At 46.2% G+C, this 24658-nt stretch overlaps 1 protein-coding gene across 6 annotated transcripts in view; it reads left to right on the plus strand.

Annotated features, from left to right (window-relative positions):
• The window catches only part of KANSL1 (KAT8 regulatory NSL complex subunit 1), a 179795-nt gene extending 155445 nt beyond the window's left edge, over positions 1-24350 (plus strand). For 4 of the 6 annotated variants that reach the window (XM_039516588.1, XM_039516590.1, XM_039516587.1 and 1 more), the window contains 10 exons: positions 1268-1463; positions 4906-5071; positions 10306-10488; positions 10930-11091; positions 11360-11511; positions 15489-15607; positions 18234-18291; positions 18996-19108; positions 20957-21191; positions 22190-24350. In XM_039516588.1, the coding sequence (XP_039372522.1) occupies positions 1268-1463; positions 4906-5071; positions 10306-10488; positions 10930-11091; positions 11360-11511; positions 15489-15607; positions 18234-18291; positions 18996-19108; positions 20957-21191; positions 22190-22432 (1627 nt within the window). In that variant the 3' untranslated portion in view covers positions 22433-24350. The remainder of the gene's footprint in view (positions 1-1267; positions 1464-4905; positions 5072-10305; positions 10489-10929; positions 11092-11359; positions 11512-15488; positions 15608-18233; positions 18292-18995; positions 19109-20956; positions 21192-22189) is intronic. The other 2 variants (XM_039516591.1, XM_039516593.1) reach the window with 2 other exon arrangements.
• The last annotated feature ends 308 nt before the right edge of the window (positions 24351-24658 follow it).

Genomic DNA, 24658 nt, shown 5'->3' on the forward strand with positions numbered 1-24658 from the left:
CTTTGTAGCCGACATTGCAAGGTATTTATGTGCCAGATATGCTAAACATTCGTATGCCCTTTCATGATTCAACCATCATTCCAGAGGACATGCTTGCATGCTGCTGCTGATCGCTAAAAAAAGTGTTAATTAAATGTGTGACTGAACTTTTTGGGGGAGAATTGTATGTCCCCTGCTCTGTTTTACCCGGATTCTGCCATATATTCCATGTTATAGCAGTCTCGGATGAAGACCCAGCACATCTTTTTCATTTTAAGAACACTTTCACTGCAAATTTCACAAACCGCAAAGAGGGTGCCAATGTGAGATTTCTAAATAGCTACAGCACTGGACCCAAGGTTTCAGAATCTGATTTGCCTTCCAGAATCTTAGAGGGAGGAGGTGTGGAACATGCTTTCAGAAGTCTTAAAAGAGCAACACTCCAATGTGGAAATTACAGAACCCGAACCACCAAAAAAGAAAATCAACCTTCTGCTGATGGCATCTGACTCAGATAATGAAAATAAGCATGCATCGGTCCGCACTGCTTTGGATTGTTATTGAGCAGAACTCATCATCAGCATGGACGCATGTCCCCAGAAATGGTGGTTGAAGCATGAAGGTCATGAATCTTTAGCGTATCTGGCTTGTAAATATCTTGCGACACCGACTACAACAGTGCCGTGAGAACACCTGTTCTCACTTTCAGGTATCATTGTAAACAAGAAGTGGGCAGCATTATCTCCTGCAATTGTAAACAAACTTGTTTGCCTGAGCAATTGGCTGAACAACTAGGAGGACTGAGTGGACTTGCAGGCTCTAAAATTGTACATTGTTTTATTTTTGAATGAAGGTTTTTTTGTACATAATTCTACATTTGTAAATTCAGCTTTGACGGTAAAGAGATTGCACTACAGTACTTGTATTAGGTGAATTGAAAAATACTATTTATTTTGTTTTTTACTGTGCAAATACTTGTAATCAAAAATAAATATAATGTGAGCACTGTACACTTTGTATTCTGTGTTGTAATTGAAATCAGTATATTTGAAAATGTAGAAAACATCTGAAAACATTTTAAATAAATGGTATTCTATTATTGTTTAACAGTGCAATTAATTACAATTACTTTTTTTTTAATCGCTTGACAGCCCTATTAAAATACTTCAATTTTTCCACCTGAAGTGGAGGTCAGAATTGTGAACCTAGTTAGGATCTTTGGGTGGCATCTGTTCACCGCACAGTTCAAATGAATAAAAATGTTTAAATCTCTTCTTCTCTTGGACAGTCTTCAGTCTGGCTTGGCCGAACATGCTCAGGGAGATGGCACAGATGTTGAGGAGCTGTTGCATAAAAAGCAGCGACTGAACATGGTCTCTTCTCCTTCTGATGGAACCTGTGTAGCAGCTCGCACCCGCCCAGTACTAAGCTGCAAGAAGCGACGGCTCGTTCGACCTAGCAACATCATACCCCTCTCCAAAAAGGTCAGTGTGTACTGGTGTCGTCTTGCTCATCTTTATTTGATGTGGGGTCCGTTGGCAGGAAGTGTGTGTGACCCTAGAGAGAACAGTAGTTAGTGGTGTACTTACACCACCGTAAAAACAAAGATGAAATAGTCTCTTATTTCCCCCCAATGTACGAGTATTTGCTGCTTTTATGAAGGTTGATCTAAGACATGTAAAAAAAAATTAGCAGAAGACATTGAGGCTCTAGGCTGTTGTAGATGCTGTAGGGAAACCATACAACCTTTCTGTTAATTTATTGTGATAATTGCAACTCTTGTGTCAGGGAAGAGGAGGTAATAAGTACTTGGGGAGGAATCTTACCATGAGCACCTTTTATGAAACATTAGCTGAAACTTTAAAAAGTCAGAGGCAGATACCCAACATGGAAAATTTCAATCCAAACTATTAGAAGTTTGGTAAAGTTATAAGCAATTTTAAAATGGAAAGTGTCAGGCAACCTTAATTAGAGGCATTGTTATCTGCTTCCTAAAAGTTGTGCCATGTGTACAACACTCTATGCCTTCCATATGTGTAATAATTCACCTGGGCTGCTGGACTGACTGTTATCTTCAGCCCCGAAACATAGGAATGTCTTATGTTCCTGTATTGTTTCACTCTTCATACTCTCTTCCACATGGTTTTGCCCTCCCTCGCCCTCTTCCTCCTCCAGTGCTCCTGTTTCTACTGCTGACCGTAGCAGTGAAAGGAGCTGTTACTCCATGGTGAGCTATGTGGGGAAAGCGAGGCTTCACTCTTCAGTCTCTCTTGTGGCTGACCCAAACTCTGGAGAGAGCAATGTCTAGCCCTCCCCTGGAGGGAAGGTGGCTAGGATGTGGGACTGGAGAAGAATGGGAAGTGAAGTCCATTTCTGTATAGGGGGGATATCATAGCTAACTTTTTTTTTTAATGATATAATCTTCTGGGTAAGTAAAATGGAAAGGTTTCAGAGTAGCAGCCGTGTTAGTCTGTATCCGCAAAAAAACCAGGGGTACTTGTGGCACCTTAAAGACTAACAAATTTATTTAAGCATGAGCTTTCGTGAGCTACAGCTCACTTCTTTGGATGCATAGAATGGAACACACAGACAGGGGATATTTATACATACAGAGAACATGAAAAGGTGGAAGTATGCATACCAACAGGAAAAGTCTAATCAATTGAGATGAGCTATCGTTAGCAGGAGGAAAAAAACTTTTTGAAGTGATAATTAAGATGGCCCATAGAAGGTGTGAGGAGAACTTAACATAGGGAAATAGATTCAATTGGTGTAATGACCCAACCATTCCCAGTCTTTGTTTAGGCCACAGTTAATAGTATCTAGTTTGCATATTAATTCAAGTTCAGCAGTTTCTCTTTGGAGTCTGTTTTTGAAGTTTTTTTGTTGCAAAATTGCCACCTTCAAGTCTGTCACTGAGTGGTTAGAGAGGTTGAAGTGTCTCCCACTGGTTTTTGAATGTTATGATTCCTGATGTCAGATTTGTGTCCATTTATTCTTTTGCGTAGAGACTGTCCGGTTTGGCCAATGTACATGGCAGAGGGGCATTGCTGGCACATGATGGCATATATCACGTTGGTAGATGTGCAGGTGTACGAGCCCCTGATGGCGTGTCTGATGTGATTAGGTCCTATGATGGTGTCACTTGAATGGATATGTGGACAGAGCTGGCATCGGGCTTTGTTGCAAGGATAGGTCCCTGGGTTAGTGTTTATGTTGTATGGTGTGCGGTTGCTGGTGAGTATTTGCTTCAGGTTGGGAGGCTGTCTATAAGCGAGGACTGGCTTGTCCCCCAAGATCTGTGAGAGTGAGGGATCATCTCTAAGGATAGGTTGTAAATCTTTGATGATGCGCTGGAGAGGTTTTAGTTGGGGGCTGTAGGTGATGGCTAGTGGTGTTCTGTTGTTTTCTTTTTTAGGCCTGTCCTGTAGTAGGTGGCTTCTGGGTACTCTTCTGGCTCTGTCAATCTGATTGACAGAGCCAGAAGAGTTCTGGGTCATCCACTTGTGAGTATTTCTAGAGGGTTCTGCAAAGATCTGTTCTTGGCCCAATGCTATTCAATACCTTTATCAGTGGTTTGGAAGAAAATAATAAAATCATTGCTGGTAAAACTTGCAGATGACTGAAATTGAAGTGATAAATGCTGATAGGAACATGTTAGGTATACAGAGTAATCTGGTTCACTTGGGGAGGTGGGTTCATTTTAATTACATGTTTTAATCCAGCCAAATGCAAGGACATACCTTTCAGAACAAAGAACGTAGGCCATGCTTACAAGATGGGAGACTGTGCCCTGATATGCAGTGACATTGAAAGGAACTTAAGGGTCATGGTAGACAACCAGTTCAACGTGAGCTGCTAGTGCAGTGCTGTAGCTAAGAGTGTTAATTCGACCCTTGAACATATGTATATGTTGAATGTCAAGTAGAAGGGAGGAAGGGGGAGTTACATCTGTGTACAGCATTAGCGAGCTCGTTGTTTGAATACGGTTTGGTGCTCGGGTCCATATTTGAAAAGTGACGCTGAAAAATTGGAAAGGGTTTAGGAATGAGCTACAAGGATGACTCAAAGTTGGAAAACGTGCCTTATAGTGAGAGATTTAAAAAGCTTGATCTCTTTAGCTTATTTAAGAGAGGGTTCAGCGATGACTTGATCACTGCCCATAGGTATCTATGTGGGAAGGAACAAGGCGCATATTTTTAAGAGGGGTTAACCAACAACTGGAACATTACCAAGGGGATGTGGTGGATTCTCCATTACTTGAACTCTGAGTCAAGACTTGGGTACCTTTCGAAAATGTATGGCGTAACTCGCACTGAAATTATAGGGTTGATTCAGACCTTTCAGATGAGAGGTTCTGTGGCCTTTGTTATGCAGGGGGTCAAACTAGGTGATCATAGCAATCTCTTCTGGCCTTAACATCTATGAATTGAAATGCCCAGCTTAATTGAGCTAACATGATTGAAAACATCCCTTTTCTTTGTCAAGACTTACCCATAAGTGTCAACCGCCGGCACAGCCATTTCTCATGCTCGCCTTGTCTAGGCTAGAAAGAAAGGTGCTTTTCCCCCCATAGAGTTAGCTGAATTGAGCTATCTTAAGTTGACTGAAAACCTCCTTAAACTGTCTACAGTGACGTCAAATATCTTTAGCTAATTTTAGCTGATTGATCTATTGCTAAAAGTGTTAAACTGTATCTTATATTGATGTTCAGTAGGATTTTTGGTTGTTAAAGCTTGATTTTAGGGTTGAGGGTTTTTTTTCTTAATCTAGGCAAGGCCAGTGGCTCTTGTTCGGTGTAAAAAGGATGTAGCCTCCAGGATTTTTCAGCAAATTGCTTAAGAGTTGCATGTGGAATGAGTGGGTGTAGACAGATCAGCCTCTTTGAGCTGAGTATATTGAATTTTTTTTTCCCTTGGGGTCTAGGTTCATCGTAACAGCACGGTGCGATGTAGCTGTGATGTGAACCCGTTGTGTGCCATCTGTGGCACTCGAAGCTCCATATCTCCGGAAATCCAGTATGAAACCCCTTTGCTGGAGCGCCTCTCCCAGCTGGACTCCTGTATTCACCCCGTTCTATCATTCCCAGATGGTAAGCACAGCCACTTAATGAAACACACGGTGAAGTTGTGAGGTATAGGGAGAGAAATACCAAAGGGTGTAAAATGAATAATAGCGCCTGGGTAACTTTGGTGTTGCCATAATCCAGCCGCTTGTGGACCTGCCCACTCTGCTCTGCTGCAGAACTTTAGATATTTGTCACTTTCTGTAGAAAGTGGGAATGTGCTAGGTACGTCCATTGGAATGAAGTATGTGCAGCTGTCAGTGGCTTATGGGGGATGGCACTCACCAGAGTGGAAAGGTGAAAGGAAAGCAGTATACATTGAGTCCACACTGCAGTGAGCATGCACCTGTATACTCAGTCCTTGTGAGAACATTGCCTTGGAGTCTGGCTTTGTGGGAATAGAGTGCAAAGCAAATAAAGTTTGATGATTGGGAGCCTTGCATCAGAGTTTGAGCATTACACTGACCATATTTTGTAAACCAGTTGGGGGATGTATTTGAGTTTGACCATTTATATAAAAAGACGAGACTGTCTTAGTTAGAAGAAGTCTCTCTTCTATCGACGCCAGCAGCAAATCTGCGATACAGTGTGAATTTGAGGTTAGTGTACAGCTGGGTAATAAGAGGCTGTAACTCCCATTACAGAATTTCTTGTGCGCTATGAGTCTGTATTCTAAGGTCTCTCCATTAGTGGCATATTCCTTAGACAATAAATGGCTTGTGGCCATCTGGGGGGAAGCTTACACTGCAGCTTCCCATGCTGATCCTGCTCTGTGGATAGAGAGCTTCACGTCAAGGCTCTCAGTTCAGGTTGACCATGTGGTTAAGCTGCTGGACTATAACTCCGATCTGGGTACAGTTCCTGGCTTGCCAGCTGGCTCCCTTTGTGACCTTGGGCAAGTCACTGAATCTCTGTGGGAGTCAATTCCCCTATCTATAAAACGGGGGTAGTTAAAGTGAGGACAGTAATTGAGCATTTTTCACAAGCACTAAAGTCACAAATAGGAAGAGAGAGAGTTAGAGGATTACAAAAAGGGCAGAAAGTCTTGTGACCGAAGCCTTTTTATGTATTTATGGGTGCTAAGATGAGAGTAACTTAAGTTTCATGCTTCAGGGCGTGAACGTGTTGTTGCAGGAATCATGAAGGAATTTCTTCCCTCATCTACTGTATTGCACAGTAGGCCAGATACTTCAGAAGAAGGTGAAAAAACTATTATGTATCAGTCATCTGCCTCAGCTAGACACCAACAGTCGGATGCAGTTCAGTAAATCCCATATTTATAGGGTTGACCCGAACCAGCTAACATTTTTAAACATGACTTGTCCTGTCTACACTAGGTGCAAAGTCTTGTTTAAAACTGGGTTCAAGCATGTTTACTAACACATTTAAAACATGAGCATTTTGTCTTAATTTAGATTGCCCTCAGTGCTCAGATACATGTGACTGCCTTTGATTACGCCCGAGACTGGCTTTTTAATCTTCTCAGAACCTGAAAGAAGGTGGGCTGTTTGGGGCAGGGAAATCTGGTTAATATTCTGGGTGTCTGCATCAGTTTCCCAGCTGAGAAAGAGATTTCAAGGTCACAGAATTAAGACGAGTGTCATCAACCAGACTAGCTGTTCTGTCTCTCTCAAATTTTCACTGTGCCCACCATCAAAATTACGATAACGCCCTCCTGAATTGGCTGCATAGATATGGTACATTTGCATACATAAGATTTGGAGGAACTTGTGAAGATGGAACTTTTTGTCCATATCTGGGCTTGAACTGGCAGTGTCTTTCAAGCTCTCATTTTGAGTCCAGCTCTCTTTGGCACCTTTAACACTGTGGCACCCAGAGCTGGGCTTCTCTGGCATAGTGTGCCACGGTCTGCACTGCCAGGCACCTCAGGAGGAGGAGGATCCTGTTACACTTTTGGGAAGCGGTCATATATGTGGTGGGTGCTGCTTCATAGGTGCTTTGTCCTTTCAGTTTCTCTGGTTCATTTGATTTCAGTCTGGGAATTTTTCAGATGATGTAATAACCTTGGTAACAAGGATGTTAACTTGGGTTAAAAATGCACAGTGTGATTGCCATCTGCTGGTCCCAAAGAGACCTGCAGCACTGAGTTCAGTGAAAGAGAAAGTGTGTAGTATGCAATGCGATCGCAGTGCAACCAGCGCGAAGCCCTATTAAATCAAATACTCTCTGTAGGAGCAGATCAGTTTTTAAAAATTGAAGTACATTTCCAAGCCTTGGGATAAATTGTGGAATGATCTGCAGGAGGGAGAGACGAGTGAAGAGAGTACATGTTGTGTCCATGAAAGCAAATCGGTTTAGTAAATCCACAATGCAGCCTTCTTGGCTACCTGTTTAAGACTACTTTTTATTCCTTGTGGTTGTGCATGGGGCATGCCTCTGCTAACACATTTATTCTCCAGCGTCAGTGATGGCAGGACAGCTGCCATCACATCATTATTTCCCTGGCTTCTTAACAAATAGGCTAAACCAGAAGCTTTAACTGTCAGGTTATTTGAACACCACTTTAGCAGCTTTTCCCTGGAACCCAAGCTCCTGCTATTAATAACAAACTCCAGCCCACACCCTGCTGCCAGTTGGCTCTGGCCTGCTGTCCAGCCTACCCATGCACCCTGTGGGTGCCCCTGCCCTTGGGTCAGATTGGCAGCCTCTGCTTGTGCTACCATGCCAACTCATAGGGGGTGATGGGAATTCTTATGGGGATTCAAGCAGAGGCCTCTGAGATTCAAGCCCTGCTTGAAATCTCCTCTCTTCCAATTAGACACTGTCTGAAATAATTAATCTATGGAATATAGAGATTTCAAACAGCCGGTCACTCCTGTAGTCAGAGCTTTGGAGCTGTGCTCCGGCTCTGCTCCAGCTCCAGACAAAAACCTACTGCTCCGGAGCTGCTCCGCGCTCCAGCTCTGGGCTCCGCTCCAGAGCCCTGCCTGTAGGGGCTAGGAAGGGGGCTCAGCTCTGATCGTAGCTGCTTCATCCAAGACACTATAAAAACGCTGTGTCTCCTTGAGATCTGAGGAAGGAATGTTGGCCCCTCCTGCTCTCATGTCACTATTGTGGTGGCTCCTCTCTGGGCCTCAGTATTTGAACTTTCAGTTGTGGTGATGGGGTTCGTCCCTGAGACAACAAGGTACCTAGCAGTAGCTGTTTCCTTTTTGATGGAAGCGAGGGGCAGGTGTTCTGCCACTGATACGGCAGGATCCCAGCTGGATGGGACGCAGACAATGTATGTTACGTAGTCCCTAGTGGCCTTGGATGTAAGCTTCTTTCTTCATGGTTAACACCAAGTTGCTGCCTTATAGACAACTCTCTTCTGTTCAGGCTGAGGCCCCAGAGGCACAAGACAACAGACATGTCATGCAGAATGTTCTGCTACCATGTGTCATAATTTTTGGCCACCAAATCAAAGTTTGAGGCTGTAAGCAACCATTGATAAGGGGGAAGTTGGGTCACCTGGGATCCCAAGGCCAGAGCCTGGTAGTGACTTTTTCTGCTAGCCAGAGAGGGGCAGCTGTGATCTCCTGATAAGCCTAACTTGCCTGTGCAAGTGAAGTGCTATATAATTTCATCAGTTTCCTTCAATGGTGGCTTCTGCTAATTCAGACAGTGTCTCCTGAAGAGTTATGGTGGTGACTTTCATAGGAGGAGGTGGTTGTGAGAAAAGGAGAGCAGCCTGCAGTATGTGTTGGATTGGGCCAATGGATTTATGCCAGGACTGTGTGTGTGTGTGTGCATAGTTGTGGGGCAGGAGTTTTATGTTGAGACTGCATGTGTGTAGGCATGGATGCCCGGGTGTGTGTACACATCCAGGGGTGGGGTGGAATGTATGTGCTGGAAATGGGCTTGGAGGGTACTTGCGCATTTGTGTACCCATGGGCTTGTGGAACCACAATAGATGGATAAGTAATTACTGCCTCCATTTCAGAGACATGGGGCGGGGGGGAGGGGGTTTACCAGAATATAATCTGGATGAGAGAGACAGCTTTGCCACAAGCCACGTAAGAAATTGCTGCTTGTCGTTGGGGCAGCATTTGAGGGATGGATACCATGTGTTGATGGCTTATGCCCACCTTGTGCCTGGGCTATGCCCTACTCGATCCTCCCAGCTGCTCTGGGCTTCTTGAGTTGCAGCAACAGCCTGCAATACCTTCCCTCAATTAGGACTGACCAGGAACAGGTGACTGTTCCTCAAATGCAGAGGTCATGGTGGTCATCCATGCCTTTGCACCTCCAACATAGATGAGCGCAGTGAGTTTTGCTTTGCACGGTCCTTGAAATCCAGCTGGTTCACAGGGTTGCTCCTGCTTCTGAAGTAGGTAGCTGCTCCACACAGCTAATGCCTATGCTAAAGACATTGCTGTGTATCTTGTCTTGGCAGATAAGCTATCCCATTGTAAAACTCTCCCTGGAGAACAGCATCAGGGTATTTTTAACCTCCGAGTGCCTCTTTGGAAGGTGCTCTCTCTGGTAACTTACAACACTGATCAATCATCTGGATAGCACATAACACTGATCCATATTATTTAGCATTTAACTGGTTGACTTGTTTTGGGTCTGCTTTTTCTCTGTGTTGAACTGCTAGGGTTAGGAGAGAGGTTAGTAGCCCTCATGGTTGGTGGCTTATAGAATTAAAGTGGCTGGCTACCCTGGTGACAATCAATACATTAAATGACTTTCCCAAGTGGTTTCAGAGTAGCAGCCGTGTTAGTCTGTATCCGCAAAAAAAAAACAGGAGTACTTGTGGCACCTTAAAGACTAACAAATTTAGTGGGTTCCTTTTTAGGCCTTTGTCCTTGAAAAGGATGGGTCCCTTCTTATGTCTTGACCCTGAACTGAGGATGTAAATCACATCTTCCACTTCCTGCCCTTCCTAGTGTAAGTTTTGGTGTGCTGCTGCTGCTGCTATGTTCCAGCTTCTTGGCAGGCAGAGGACGATGGGCTGGTGAGCATGAATGCGGAAAGGCACTGGACTCCTGTCCTGTCCTGGTGGGATAGGCCGGTGCCTGGTCCCCTTCCTTGTCTGGGACAGAAGAATGTGCTTCACTCTCAGAGATTGAGACTGGAGGCACTGTCTCCCAAAATCACAACCTCCCCTTGAGCGTGAGGGTGGAGTCAACAGCCTGGAATCGTAGTTCAGAATAGATGTATTGTGGTCTCTGCTGGGTGGTAGCACAGGGAGAGGATTATACTATTGCATTTTGAATTTTAGCATGATGGGGTTATTGCGTTGTACTTGTCTGCAGATGTGCCGATGAGCCTGCACTTCCAGAATATGCTGAAATCCCAGTGGCAGAGCAAGCCCTATGAGAAAATCAAACCTCCCAAAAAGCTCTCGTTCAAGCATAGAGCCTCCGTGTCGGCCAGTAGCCTGTCTGACCCTGCTCGCAAGGACCGCCACAAACTGGTCAACTCCTTCACAGCAGCCAGTAAGTATCCCCTTTTTTCTCAAACAAGTACAGGGGTGTCTGCCAAACTCCCAACTAATCCTGCTAATGGTCCTGAATGTCCTAAACAAGTGCAGTGAAGAAGAAAAGTGTGTACGATTGCCCTTTTCAGGGCTAGGTGTAGACTGGGCATGTGGCGATTATATTGCAAGACCTGGGATGGAGATGAGGTGCGTGCAGGTGTGAACCAAATTGCGCCAAAATGTCATAGGTGCTGCTCCCTGTGCGGTCAGTGTTTTCCTGGCATGGGCAGAAATAAAGGGATTCACTGCTCCACCTGCATTTCCCCCAGTGCCTGGCGGTGCTGGAGCCCTGACCCATCTGGATCTCCGGTGTTGGCTGTGTCTGGGTATATCTCCTGTGCTAGCAGAAAGCGAGGGGAACGCAGACGTTTCATAGCTCTTTTTCTGTTCCCCTCCTCAGAGTGCTCACATCACAAAATCCAACCAGACAAGGCACACAGACAGCCCTTAGACGATCTAATGGCTGTGTCCAAGGCCCAGAGAGCGCCAGAGCGCTCACTTATCCTGCGTCCTGCACATGACAAAAAGCAATTGTGGGACTCCTCACCTGAGAGACGCGAAGGTAGGCTCCCACAGCTAGGCCTCACGGGGGAGCTGGGGCTTTGCTGCATCCCCATCCTCTTTCCCCTTGGCGAAGGGGAGTGTGCTGCTTCTGGAGCTATCCCCTGTGTGCTCTAACAGCTTATTCCCCCAGGGCCTGTAAAGCTGGCAACTGCAGTCAGAGGAAGCTTCTACTTCATGCACAGCGGACCTCAATGATGGTCACTTTGAAGCACATGGTATAACCTTTTTAGCTAATGTCATTGTCCGTTTTTCTCCTTCTACTGTAGTGTTAAAGCATCACACGGATGTCGGAGGCCCAAGCTACCTATCAGCAGCTGCAGCCTCTATGCCCCACAGCCCCATAGTGCGGCAGCTGTCCACATCCTCTGAAAGTTCTGCTCCTGCCAGCACAAGTTCACAGGGCACCTCTGGCATGTCTGTAAGTATCTGATCAGGGCATGGTCATGCATCTGGAGGGGTTATTGAGCTCCTATCCTGCTCTGGAGATTGCTTGGCTCTCAGCAATCCAGATTTCCCTTTACTCTGGATAGAAAGAACAGTTCAAGTGTTAGTGTCTGAATTTACTCAGCGGTTCGGTTCCCAGTGCCGGAGCTGAGAGTCAGCCATAGATTAACAGTATTGCTGGTTACTAGTGAATTCTGGGATTCTAAAAGCAAATTATAATTTTAGTAAGATTCTCAGATTGACCCTGGTTGGTTGATCCTCCTCAACTGGTGGAGTAATTAGATTTTTCAATATTCTCAATGCTTCCTTCTGCCAAATAATTGTAATTGTCTTGTGTCGGTTGAGCTTCAGCTTTAATCCAAGTCCCAATCTTTGCCAATCTTTGAGAGAGCCTGGTGATGGCCATGATTAAATCTGATGGGAAGGAGGCACATAGCCGGGTGTCAGTATGCTGATATCAGCAAAATGCTTCCACTTTACAATGCTCTTTCATCCGTAGAGCTCAAACTGCTTTACAAAGGTGGGCCAGCGTTATTTCCATTTTTTTACGGGTAGGGAGATTTAAGTGGAGAGATGAAGAGGCTTGATCAGCTTCACACAGGGAATCACTAGCAGAGACAGGAATTTCAGGTTTCCTCTTTCCTCGTGCCCAGTCAGATAGATAGATCACAGCAGCCCCTGACGTCCCTGTCTCCTTGTGATCGCCTTCAGTTTTGCAAAAATATTGAAGTGGTAGCAGGATATAGCCCTTTGGGGATTTCACATTAGAAAGCCATTGAAGAGGAGAGGAACCTTTACCCAGCACTAACTGCTGGAATAGCTTGAATGGAAAGATTAGAACCACGTGATTCCATCCATTCCCAGATCCTGACGTCATATTGACCTCATGCTGAACAGTATTGAATTCTGCTGAACTGTTGAGCAACATCCGCAAGGACAGCTGGCCTCTGTCCGTTTCTGTAATTAGCATCTTTGGTGCATGACTGGAAATGGGCCCCGGAACTTGAGAATGAGGTGTTTGGAATTGACCTTTCCTTCACTGCCTCAAGTTATCGTGCCCAGACAGGGAATGTTCTAGAACAGATGATAATTAGCAAAACATTTAGCATCTATGGTTAACCTTTTTAACAGAGACCTAAACCAAGTTTGTTTGACCCAACTTGTATGATTGGTGCCAGCAGCTTGCCTCTCCAAGTGAGGCAGTAACAATCCTCTCCAAATACAGGTCCCAAGCATTTGTTGCAAACTTCCACCGGCTAGGGCATATAGAGGTCTCAGATCGAATGTACCGTTTGTAGCACTGCTGGGACAGAGCTAGTTGCTTTGGGTTCATAAAGCATCCTACCAGCCGCAATAGTTTGCGTGGTTAGAATGTTGTAGATGCTTTGGAGTTAGAGAAGAGAGATTTACAACTGTGTCCTAGTGGCATAAAAACTCCTTGTGTTACCTGTGATTGGATTCCTTGCTCACCTCAGCCGTTGACATTGCCCGTCTCTTCTCTCCATTTGTCACAGATTGGTGATAAAGCCAAGTTGACCTGTGGTGAGTTTGTAGAGGAGGCATGCTTTGGGAATTGTTGTGAGGAGGATACCTGGCCACTAGGAAGTGACAAAGGCCCAGCAATTTATTTCACTGTGAACTAACTCGTGTCTTTCTTATTGATAGTCATAATGGAATAGTAAGTTCTATGATACCTTTTTATTGCAGGAGGTATTCTACAAATAAATTCCAGGGCAAGGAATGCATAGGCAATCAAGCAGTCTGTCTGAAGGATTATATTCAAGTTAGATTCTTGACCTGCCTTTTTCTTTTGCACATCATCAGACCATTGCCATCTGCCCTTGGGTTTACCCCCTGCCATCTCTGGCTGCTGGGATAAAGTCATGGCCAAAGAAACATCTGTGCCTCCAAAGATAATTTAGGGGTGTGCTAGAGGCAGGGAGCACCCATTAACTTCTGTGATAGGATTCTGTGAAGGCTGCTTAATTTTCACTGAGGTCATCCCTTTCCCTTCTCAGATCCTGGGCTGTACTTGAGGAATGGGAAAGCTTTTGAGGGGTGGCTTGCTTAATCAGAACGTTCCTAATGCTGGCTGCTGCTGCTGACTCTTTGTCCTGGCTGTTGCTGTCATAGAGTTGCACTTAATTCTTTAAATGTTCCCCGGGACTAAAGAATTGTGGAGATGCTACATCACCATGTTGCCACATTATGTCAGTGCTTGATGAGCTGACATATCTGAAAATTCTGGGCATTCTCTTTTAATTGTTCGTTTAGTTCATGGTACAAAGTGTGGGAAAGACCTGCACGTTTCAGAACAAGTGGTGAATTTATGTCCATTTCGGTGGCAGTCTTCTCTGATCCTCCCCCCAGTCCTTAGACTTACTAGGAATCTTGTCCTCAAAGGCTGTAGGGTTCAGGTATACTATGCACTCAGTCTGCCTGTTAGCTCTCGTATATTCTGAATGTTTCCATCAGAAATAGAAATCTCTCCATTTTTGTCTACAAATATCCAAAGTGTAAAACTTTTTTTACCTTTAAACTTAAAATTCTAAAGGGGCAGGAGAGATCCAGGGGATAAATGTGACTTTTAGTCCAGTCAGTTAATCTAAATTTGCATATGCTCTCTGATTGGTCAACATTGCTTCACACCTCAGTACTGAGCTCTGAGGAGGTAAACAATAGAAACCGCCAGATGTTTGTCACATGACTGTTTTAAGCAAATCCTGTTTTCATGTAGGTCCAGTACTGTTGAGCTGCCTTATATGACTGTGTGAGGATCATTAATCCACTAATGCTTGTGCTTCTGCAGCACATTTAATCTAAGCACCTCAAAGCATATTACCCGGCTGTTGTTAGTTTGTTGTATTGTTTATCCGGCGTAATTACAGTTGCCTGCATGACTTAATTTTCACAGTAAAAACCACATGTTCCATGTAATGGGGAATGGAGGAGACCGATAAAAGGGTAAATTGCAAATCCTCTTTGTAAAGGGGCTATGAAGTTGAGTTGAGCAGTTTGAGAATCAAATGTTTTACCACTTTGTGAAAGACCTGATCAGTGTTAAGTTGGGAGAGATTTTCATAGGCACAAAGGGCATTAGGCACCCAACTGCCATTGACTTTCAGTGGGAGTTAGGCACTTAGCTGCTGTTCATGCCTTAGTCACTTAAGCCTCTTAAAACCAGGATGGAGACAGGTTTAAATAGCAATATAATTTCTTGAAGCACGTGTTGAAAAGTGTACTAAGGAGCTATGGCTGTAGTTCAAAATTGTTTTGTAAAGAGTCATTGTTTCCCTTTGAAATACGTGAGCTCAATTATGACAAGTGGAATTCTCTCTGTGTGTAAGGTGGAATTTGAAAGGAACAGGAATATAGATGGGAGCGATGGCCGTTCCCATTTAGAATTTCCGTTCTGGCTCCTCTTGTTAAATGCATGAGGGTTGTATTTAATATTAATAATAATAAAAAACCTGCTGGTGAAAGGGTTGGATTGACAGCTCTGCTGAGTGAAGCCCTCTTTATCTGTAGGGCAGGCCCCCTGCTAAGCGCTCTCCTCCCTGATCGGGAGAGGGCACTAAAGCAGATGGGTATCCGTATTGCACAAACCTTCTCCATGTTTGAGCCCTTGCTGGGCTCCTTGTCAGCGCACCCTGCAGAAATGTCAGATGGACCAAGGAGACTGAATTCCCCTCTAGCTCCAAAGGCAGCCCTTGGTGAGGTATTCTGGGAAGTATTGAAACTTAAATTTCTGCAGTGTGCATTGTTCTTGGTCCATGGACGTGGCTTCAGTCTCCAGTGCTGTCAATCTGGCATCCCTCACTAGCGCACAATTCACGTTAGAAACTTTTCAGTGATCAAACTGATTGATGCTCATTACAGAAGCAGCCCCGCCAGGTTGAAACCTGAGGCCCCCCTCGCTTTCCTCACCTTTTTTTTATCTTTGTTTTGCAGCAGCCGAGGAGGAGGAGAGGCGAAAGTTCCTTTGATATTAATAACATTGTCATCCCGATGTCTGTTGCTGCAACAACTCGTGTAGAGAAACTACAATACAAAGAAATCCTCACACCGAGGTATGTCTACAGTCCGTCCCCAGCCTCCATGTTCAGTGCTTCCCCTTCCCGTTTCCTCTGTCGAAAGTGTAGCATCGTCAGAAACTTTGCCCCACTGGAGCTCTCTGAATGGCTGCTAGTGCTGGGCAGGAAAATGATTTTCCACTTGCTCATGTCGATTCCATTCTGAGCACGCCCACATGCGCAGTCAGAGATTTTTGCCTTAGCGGTAGCCGTAGAGTCAGCTGCACCACCTCCTTGAGTGCCACGCTCATGCGCTAGTTTATTAGGCGCTGCCAGCCCTACGCCCTCTCAGTTCCTTTTTACGCCCCTGGTTGGTCAGAGCGTTAGCAGTTCTTTACAACCCACTGTTTACCCTGTTTGTAGATGCTTAGTTAGCCATTAAGTTAAGTGTTAGGTTGGTTTGGTAGCCGAGTCCGCACTGGGTCTTTGCCCTGGAGCGGGACATGCTTCAAACCATGCTCCTCAGGCAACAAGCCGATGCCTATTAGTGACCCCCATGACAGCAGTTTTAAGATGGGGAAGTCCCATAGAAAGGACAGGTGCGGGATCTGTAAGAACTTTCACCCTAGAACCCAGGAGCGAGAGATCCATTTGAGGGCCCTCCTCATGGAGGCTGCACTTGGTCCTGTGTCGGAGCCCTCCTGCTCGGACCTCACTCCTAGAACCCCAACATCAGTGCGGAGCGCACCATTCTCCCACACCGGTGCCTAAGAAGTGGCAAAAGAAGAGAAGCTCCCTAGCACCAGAGGGGAAGAGGGTTTTGGGCACAGGACCTAAGTCAGGCTACGTGCCTGCCGCGGAGCTTCACGGGGGTACCGCTGTGCTCAGACCCCCTAGCCCAGCCAGGGATCTGCCTCCGACTCCTGGGAGTGGCAGGGGACCCCGGCTTCTCCCGGGGCCCTCATTGCATGAGGTGGGCCTGGCGGCCAAACAAGTAGCAGCACTGCAGATGCCGCGCCAGACTCAGCTAAGACCCTAACATCTCCCTGGACCACAGGCGTAGATCCCTATCACCATGGCCTAGGACCCCAGCACCACAACCTCGGTATCCAGTCAGACGGCTCATGTCCCTGAGGACGTGCTCTTCCCTCCCCCTCGCTCCCCCCCCCCCCCCCCCCAAATGAGGCATGGGACACTGGAGTCCAGGCATTGGTCCCCGTACCCTCGGTACTGTGAGCAGCACAGGTCACCACCGCCTACATAGTCTTCCAGGTGTCAGTCCCCTCGGGTGCAGGATCACTCCTGGTTGCGGCACCAGACTCCATCTCCCCAGTACTGCTCGTGTGGCAGGCACTGATTCTCGCCCTCTTCTTACCGGTTGCCAACAAGGGTCAGTCGACAGACTCAGGTCTCTACAGCTCTGCTCTGGTCACCGGAGGGGCAATGGTCCAAGTTGGAGCAGGAGTTCAGCTCCTTCAGGAAGGGGGGATCCCCGCTGACCTGCAAGGCCAGCACGGCATCCGCAGCAGTGGGGTGGCAGCAGGCACAGTGGCCTGCTCAGTGGCTATACTGGAACCCGTGGGGCGTGCCTGTCATGCTGGTCCTGTACTCCCACCATTCCTCCCTGAGCACTTCAGAAAAACCGCCCCCAGCGCCGCCGGCACCAAAGTCAGAACAGGGTGCCGAGCCGACGCGACGGCAGCACAACAGGCTCCGACACCTAAGGAGCCGTCCCCCAGAGAGGGAAGGGGAAGCCGCCCCTTCCTCTGTAGTGCAGTCGTTCGTCTCCGGATGAAGCGGTGGCGGGCCCCTCCCAAATGGGCAGACACCACCCACCACCCCCCCCCAAGACCACAAAGAGCACCAGACCCTTCTTAGAAGAGTCACTACCAATTTAAACTTGAAAAGTTGGCAAAGGAGTCTGAAACAGGGTGGTCCAGTCCTGATGGACAATGCAGTGGCTATGTTATGTATCAATAAGCAAGGCGGAGCCAGATTGTCTGCTCTTTGCCAAGAAGCCCTCAGGCTCTGGGACTTCTGTGTACGTCACAACATCCATCTCGTAGCCGCACACCTCCCCGGGGGCCAGGAATGCTTTGGCAGATTGCCTGAGCAGGATCTTCTCGCCACACGTGGTCTGTCTATCTGGAGGTGATCAGCATCATCTTCCAGAGATGGGGGCGGTCCCCAGCTGGACCCTGTTTACATCCAGGAAGAACAGGAAGTGCCACATTTTCTACTCCATTTGGGGGATCGACAGAGGCTCCCTTGGTCAGGGTCTCTGTTGTACCCATTTCCCCCAGTGCCGTTGATCCACAGAGTCCTTATGAAGAGCAGGCAGGACAGGGAGAAGGTGAGCCTCATAGCGCTGGCTTGGCCGTGCCAGTTCTGACATTCACTACTAATGGAGCGGTCTAGTACCGCAAGTGGAAAATTTTGTATGCATTTGAAACTGTAGGGGGAATTTAGGTGGCAGAATAGAACTACTTGAATTGGAATATGTCACTAATAGTAGTAGGTTTTTATCCTTTCTGTAGGCCACCAGTCACTAGGGGGGCAAAATTAACACTTGTACAAGGTGTGTTCACCGCTCCTCTCACCTCTAGTCCCTCCAAGACTACATGGATGTGTTATATGCTTTACCATGGCAGTGACTGACCTTGTTTTCAATGGTGTATTGCAGCTGGCGTGAAGTGGATATCAGTGCTCTGAAAGTGAACCCTGATGAAGACAATGAGGAGGTAATGATAGTTGCTTTATATCTGTAACTAATTTGGGAGCTTCCCATGCCTTGGGATGGACTTGGTGGTAGCCATATAACTTCCTTTCAAGCAGGATGTCCTGCACAAGAGTGTGTGAAGTACCTGGAAGGCAGATGCTGAAGGATCAACAAGAACCTCAGAAGAGAGGTGTGGGGTCTCCTTTTTGTTTGTGTATATGGAGGGTGGCGTCTTGGTTAGGCAGTAAGAGACCAGTAGGAAGTGTTTGATCAGTCCATCCTCCTTTTCAGCAAAAGGTGGGGAAGGAAGAGGCTGCTGAGATAGAAGAAGCGAGTTCATTTTGTTGCATGTGTATCAGTTGAAGCCAGGAGTCTGGCTTCTCTCATGAGGTGACTCGGTAGCAGGCCCTTAGCCTTTTAGGGACTCCTGAGGTCTTGTCTACACACACAAGCTTCACCACTTGCATTGGTATAATTATATCAATACTAGGTAAACCAATATAGCTATACCAGTACGAGCCCCTGTGTGGACACTCTTAATTCTGGAATTCCATTTAGCTCAAGCCCTTTCTGAAGCAACATAAACTAAACCGAAAAAAGGGCCTCTTGCGGTCCTCCAGGTATATCAGCTTAAATCCACACCTTGGCTTATGCCAGTATAACTTTGTTGAGTGGGCAAGGCCTTAGTGTAAAAGATCTCTCACTAATGTGACAATCCCTTTCCAGATTGAGGACCTGTCTGATTCAGCCTTTGCTGCTCTTCATGCCAAGTGTGAAGAGATGGAGCGGGCAAGGTGGCTCTGGAGCACCAGTCTCCCCCCTCAGCGGCGAGGCAGCAGGTAAGCCTAGTAGCCTGCACTCTGCAGCTGTGGTGCACCCAGTACTCGGATGCCACTGTAACGCATGTTCAGTGGGTGCAGACTACTGCTCCTCAATTCTGCCATGTGAGCCTTGTGTGGGAAGGCTGCCCTTCGCTCCAGCTTCTCTTTCGTAACTAAATGCCCTCTTTCTACAGAGAGAGGGGATATCTGGGAGCAGAGTGCAAAAGAGTGATCTACAGAGGTTCATCTCCTGAAAGGCAGTAGTACTGGAGAATCTAAGATGGTTCTTTGTACAGTAGGGGCAGAGTGGTATTGGACTTGTGGGAAGGAATGGGGTCTCTGCAGTGAGACACAGACAGTGGAACTGGTAAGCTGTCAGTTGGGGAAGACCATTTGTGATGTTGATGGTGAGTAAAATTATGCCTTCAACTCTGGGGCTGAGCTTTCTCAATGGGATGTCCTCATACAAATGGTCTATCCCCATCTGATGTCAGAAATGTATGAGGAAATTATGTGGAACTTTGCAGAAACCATGGTAGTTAGATCCTATTATGTTATCATCTAGATGGTTGTTAATTCTGTTTTAACTATCATTTCAACCTATTTACCAGATACAAAAATAAGACTTACTGGTCTGTAATTCTCCAGACAGAGCCTACTGGGTGTAACATTCATTCCCCAGCTCAGCCACTTCCTTCTTGAGTAACTTCAGAACACTGGAGTGTACCCTCTGGACTTGATGACTAATTCCTGTCTAGTTTATCAGTTTTTGTTTCAGTACCTCTTCTTTTGTTACCTCCATTTCTTGAGTACCGCGTCTTTATTACCAGAAGAGTAAGTCTGGGGTAGATAATATCCCAGCATTCTCTGCGGTGAAGAGCGATGCAGATAAATTGTCTAGCTTCTTTGTAATGTTGTTCTCATCCTTAATTGTTCAAGCAGACCCTCCTATTGATGATCTCATGGTCTTCCTGGCTCTGATATATTTGAAGAATTTCTTAGCTGTTTTTGAGTTAAGAATTTGAAGAACAAAAAGCCAATCTTAGCCGTTCTGATTTTCTTCCTGCTATAGCTTATGCTCCTTTTTTATTCGTTTTACTAGGGTTGGATTTCGATATTCTGAAGGACAAGTTTCGCTCAGACAGCCCTTTTGAACCTCACTATTTAACCAAACACTGGTTTACTTCCTGATTGATTCTCTTTTTGTTGAGATGTACGCATGCCTTAATGAAGGGTTTTAAATCCCTCAATTTTAACTTTTAAGTCTTTGACAAGCTTCCTCATTTTTATGTTCCCTTTCCAAAGTGTAGGTTTTGGCTCCTATCCTCCCCAAAGGATGTCAAGCTTAATTATATTTTGGTCAGTATTTAGCTATTTGAACAAATGTCTTTTTGTTACTTAGTGTACAGAAGTTGTCAGGGGAATACTTGGGAAAACTGACCTAAGTGTCCGAGACTGTGGGGTGGCTTCTTATTACTACTATAATGGTACAGCACTCAGAAGTGTAGTAGGCATGTGCTCCACAGAAACAGCCCCTCTCCCCCCTCCTCTCCCCCTCCCCCCAAAAAAACCTGCAATAACAACTGTGCCAAAGAGATTATTCTGAGTATGACGTGATGCAGTGAAACAGTGATCGTTGGCTGGAAGGGTCAGACCAGACAGTTGCAGTGCTAAGTCCAAACAGTGGCTCAGTTTTGGTATGTGCACATCTTGATGATTGCCTTGCATGTAGTGACATCAATTGTTCTAGGGCGTGATGTGGCAGAAGTGAGCTGGCAGTGAATGAAGGGTTTGCAGAATGACAGCAGACTGCAGTAGTGAAATGTAAAATGAGAATTTTAAAATACATATTTATTTTAATTCCAGGTCTTACAGATCAGCAGACGGTCGGACAACCCCTCAGCTGGGGAACCCCTCCACTCCCCAGCCACCGTCCCCCGATGTGGGCAACTGCCACTCCCATTCTGAATTCTCCCCACACAGTCCCGTCAGCCCCGAACTGCACTCTGCCCCTCTCACGCCTGTTTCCCGTGACTCCATGCGGCTCTTGTCCAGTGAGGACACCCGTTGTTCCACACCCGAGTCTGGTCTGGACGAACAGGTGGGTGGCTCTTTCGACTTTCCGTCCCCTCTGGCTGGTGGAAGGGTCCAGATGCGTACACGTTACTGAGAAGCTGTTATTTTTGAGGCTAAATGTGAAATTCAAACTCGGTTTGTTTTTCCACTGTGGAATTTACTTACTGTGGGAAAACTGCTGAGAATCTGTGTGTGAAATTGAGTTTGCTGAACTGAATGCAAAATCTACTCTCATTCAGCTTTGGCAGTTTTTCCTTTGGGCACTCATCCTCCGTCTACGTGCCCTAAGAAGCACCCGTATGCCTGTTTTTCTAGCAGGCTCAAGCAACCCACAGCCAGCCAGGACCACAACTAGATTAACTCCCACACACATACCGTGAAAAAAAGTGACATTTTATTGATGAAAACGGGAAGTATCACTGGACAACATTAGCCGGCCCCCTTACACATTAATAGGCCACATAGACCAAGGAAGGTCTCAATTCACAGACCTCCCAACAAGAATGCTCTTCTACTGGCTTTTCAGCTTGCTGGAGAGTTTTAAGGAGAGAAGAATCAATGCAGGTGTTAGAAAAACTAAACACCCATCAAAGGTCAATAAGATCAACTGACACTTTCCCGCACTTCCACTGCAGAAAGCCTCCTTTGGGTTCATTCTGTCCTGTAAAGGCAAGCACTGCGATGTTCTGCTCCCACGTCAATATTGTAACATAATGGGGTTCATTGGTCCCAGCGGGACTCTAACAGCTGGGTGCTGGCTCTGCTGTGGTCTCAGTCTGTGCCAGTGTGGGGGGAGCTGATCCCTTGGGGAACCTCCCCATGCTAGTCGCTGAACCTGCACAATATATGAAGCACCTTTAAAGGGAGCATTGGCCAGGGCTGCCATAGGTCAAGGATGAATGGGAAACTTGGGGTGGGGGGGAGGGGGACTATTCTGAGCCACAGAGGGTTTACCCAAACAGCCTCTGCGTAGGTGTCTGTCTGCGCTCCCTGTGAACAGCTCTGCCCCTCATTCCCCTGCAGGCTGTGCAGCCCTGGGAGCGACGCTACTTCCCGCTCTCCTACAACCCCAAGACAGAGTGCGAGGACCAAGCTGATCCCCAGGACCGGTTGTCGCGCTGCACCCGGCGCACATCGGGCGGCAAGTCATCCCGGGAGATGGACAGCACCCTCCCCTTGCCCGCCCTCCCCAGCCCCAAGAGCCGGACCCCAGCCGTGGCCTCCTCAGCAGCAGCAACAGCAGTTCAGCGGCCGGCACACAGATAGAGCCGGACAGGAGCAAAACCAACACACACAACTAACTCTTGGCATTAAAGCTTCCGAAATCTGCGTTTGATATTCAAACATCCTGCCGGGAATTTTCACAGTTTTTAGTGAATTTAAGGAGTTTAGAAACTGTTTTCTTTTTGTTTGTTTTGTTTTTGGGTTTTTTTTCCATGTTTCCTTGTCACACAATAAGAGCACCCCAGCTTCCTCCCAGCAGAGTGAAGCCTCGGGAGGAGAGCAGTCTGCCAGACACCCTTCCGCCCCTCCCCCTTAGGTGTATCATTCTAGAGCACAGAATTTAGCTGACTAGCAGATGTCGGGGATTTTTCTCTTACTCTCTGCTGCCTGCTGCCTCCTCCCCAAAAAGTTTTAGTGGAGTGAAATTAGTGGTGAAAAGTGATGTCTTTGGAATGCAACCTCCCGCACTAGCTCTCTCTCCCCACATGCAGAGCTGAGATCTGCAGTCTCTGCACCCCCATCCGCTGTCGTTTTGTTCCCTAGGTTGTAGTTCCAGGTATTACCTCCATGATTCCCCCAGGCTGCCTGCTGCATTGCACTGTACTGCCCTTCATTTCTTCCTTTCGCCACTCCTGCTTTTAGAGCAGCTGTTTGCTTCATGGAGGACAAGACTTCCTGTCACTTCAGGAAAGGAAGGCCCCTCATTAGCTGCTTCATGCACAGCTCCATGTGGGAGAGTGAGATTTCGGAAGCAGCCTTGTTCAGTTCACACCTTGTGTTTATACTGAGTGAAGGGCAGGGAAGTGGGAGTCAATCCAGCATGTTCTGGTGCTTCAGCAGGAGCAGAGTTTATCCAGCACCCTAAGGACTCCTTTTGCTGGGATCTAGCTTGCTGCTGGCACCAGTACATGCTTTGATGCAGGAAATGCAGTTGTGTTACCAACACTTTAATTTCCCTTTGTGGTTTTTTACCCACAATTAGAAAATGTCAGGCTAGGTTAGCAGCCGGCCATCAGAATGTCACTTCTGTTACTGTTACTGCTTAGAAACCATGATGAGCTGCAGATGCCAGGAGGAGTGTTCAGTTGGCAGGAGTAGGACTCAGCAATTCACCATATGAAGTCTGTAGGCTGCAGTGCATAGGCTGCTAATGTTTGTTTCACTTAAATTGGTTTGATCTATTTAAAGAAAAAGCAAGTGGCGTGCTGCTCGAAGTCCAGCTCGCTTAGGAAAAGATCAGGACTTGTTTTTCACCACTGCTTAACTCCACTTCCACACACACTTTGAAAACAAATGTTGAGTCAGTTTCATTTTCAGGACTTTTTGGTCTGATGATCATAAAGTTTGACAGGTATTTTATTTTAAAATGGCACCACCGCTGCCCCCTCCTCTAGAGACTCCTGGATCCCACACACCGTTCCCATCTGTAATGTTCTCTGACCCTAGCGGTGTGGCTATTGGTCCCTGTCCTGTTGTTAGCATTGTGCCTGTCTTATGTATAATCACATCACCAAAAAAGGAAAAAAAATACAAAGGACATAATTTTTTTTTTCCATTTTGTAATCGTAAAGAAATAGTAGCTAAACTGCTTAATGGTTGGGGTTTTTTCACAATTTTCAACATTATCTAGTGTTTTTGGTTCTGTTCTAGTTTAAAGGATTTGTCATCGTTTCTTTAAAAAAAAATGCTACCATATCCCTTTGCATAAGTGCTTTTCTATTTATAAGGTTGAAAATTCTGAATAACCCTTTTAGCATTATAAAAAAAACCACAAAAAAAACCACCTTGTATTTTGTAAATATTTTTCTTTTCCTGCTTTGAGCTGTGTAATGTCCTTGTTCTATAGAAACGCTTTTCTTCTGAGAAGCTGATCTTTGTTAATGTCCTGATTCTGTTTGCAAAGCACAAATGTGCTTATAAAAAAAAAAAAGAAAAGATTAAAAAAAAATTAAAAAATGTAGTGTGCTGTGCAAGGCCCCTTCTGTGACATGCCAGGTGGAGTGGGGTCAGCAGCATGACTGCCAGGAATAGAATTTCTCTGGGGTGCTCTGAAGTTCTCTGTTTACATACAGAAGTGTGCAAGTCCACCTTCCATGTCTGCATTGGAGCGTGCACAGGTGAGTTCACTGCAGGGTGGTAATATGGTCTTTCACCTCTCTACACCACAGAAATAACCAAAGGCAGCTACTGCAGCAGCTCAGGTTTCATAGTGGTGTGAATCTGAATCCTGCACCAGAGGCAGGGACATCCAGCTTGGTTGGAGGCTCT

Source organism: Mauremys reevesii, linkage group 27 (genome assembly GCF_016161935.1).
Source record: "Mauremys reevesii isolate NIE-2019 linkage group 27, ASM1616193v1, whole genome shotgun sequence".
Taxonomy (NCBI): Eukaryota; Metazoa; Chordata; order Testudines; family Geoemydidae; genus Mauremys; species Mauremys reevesii.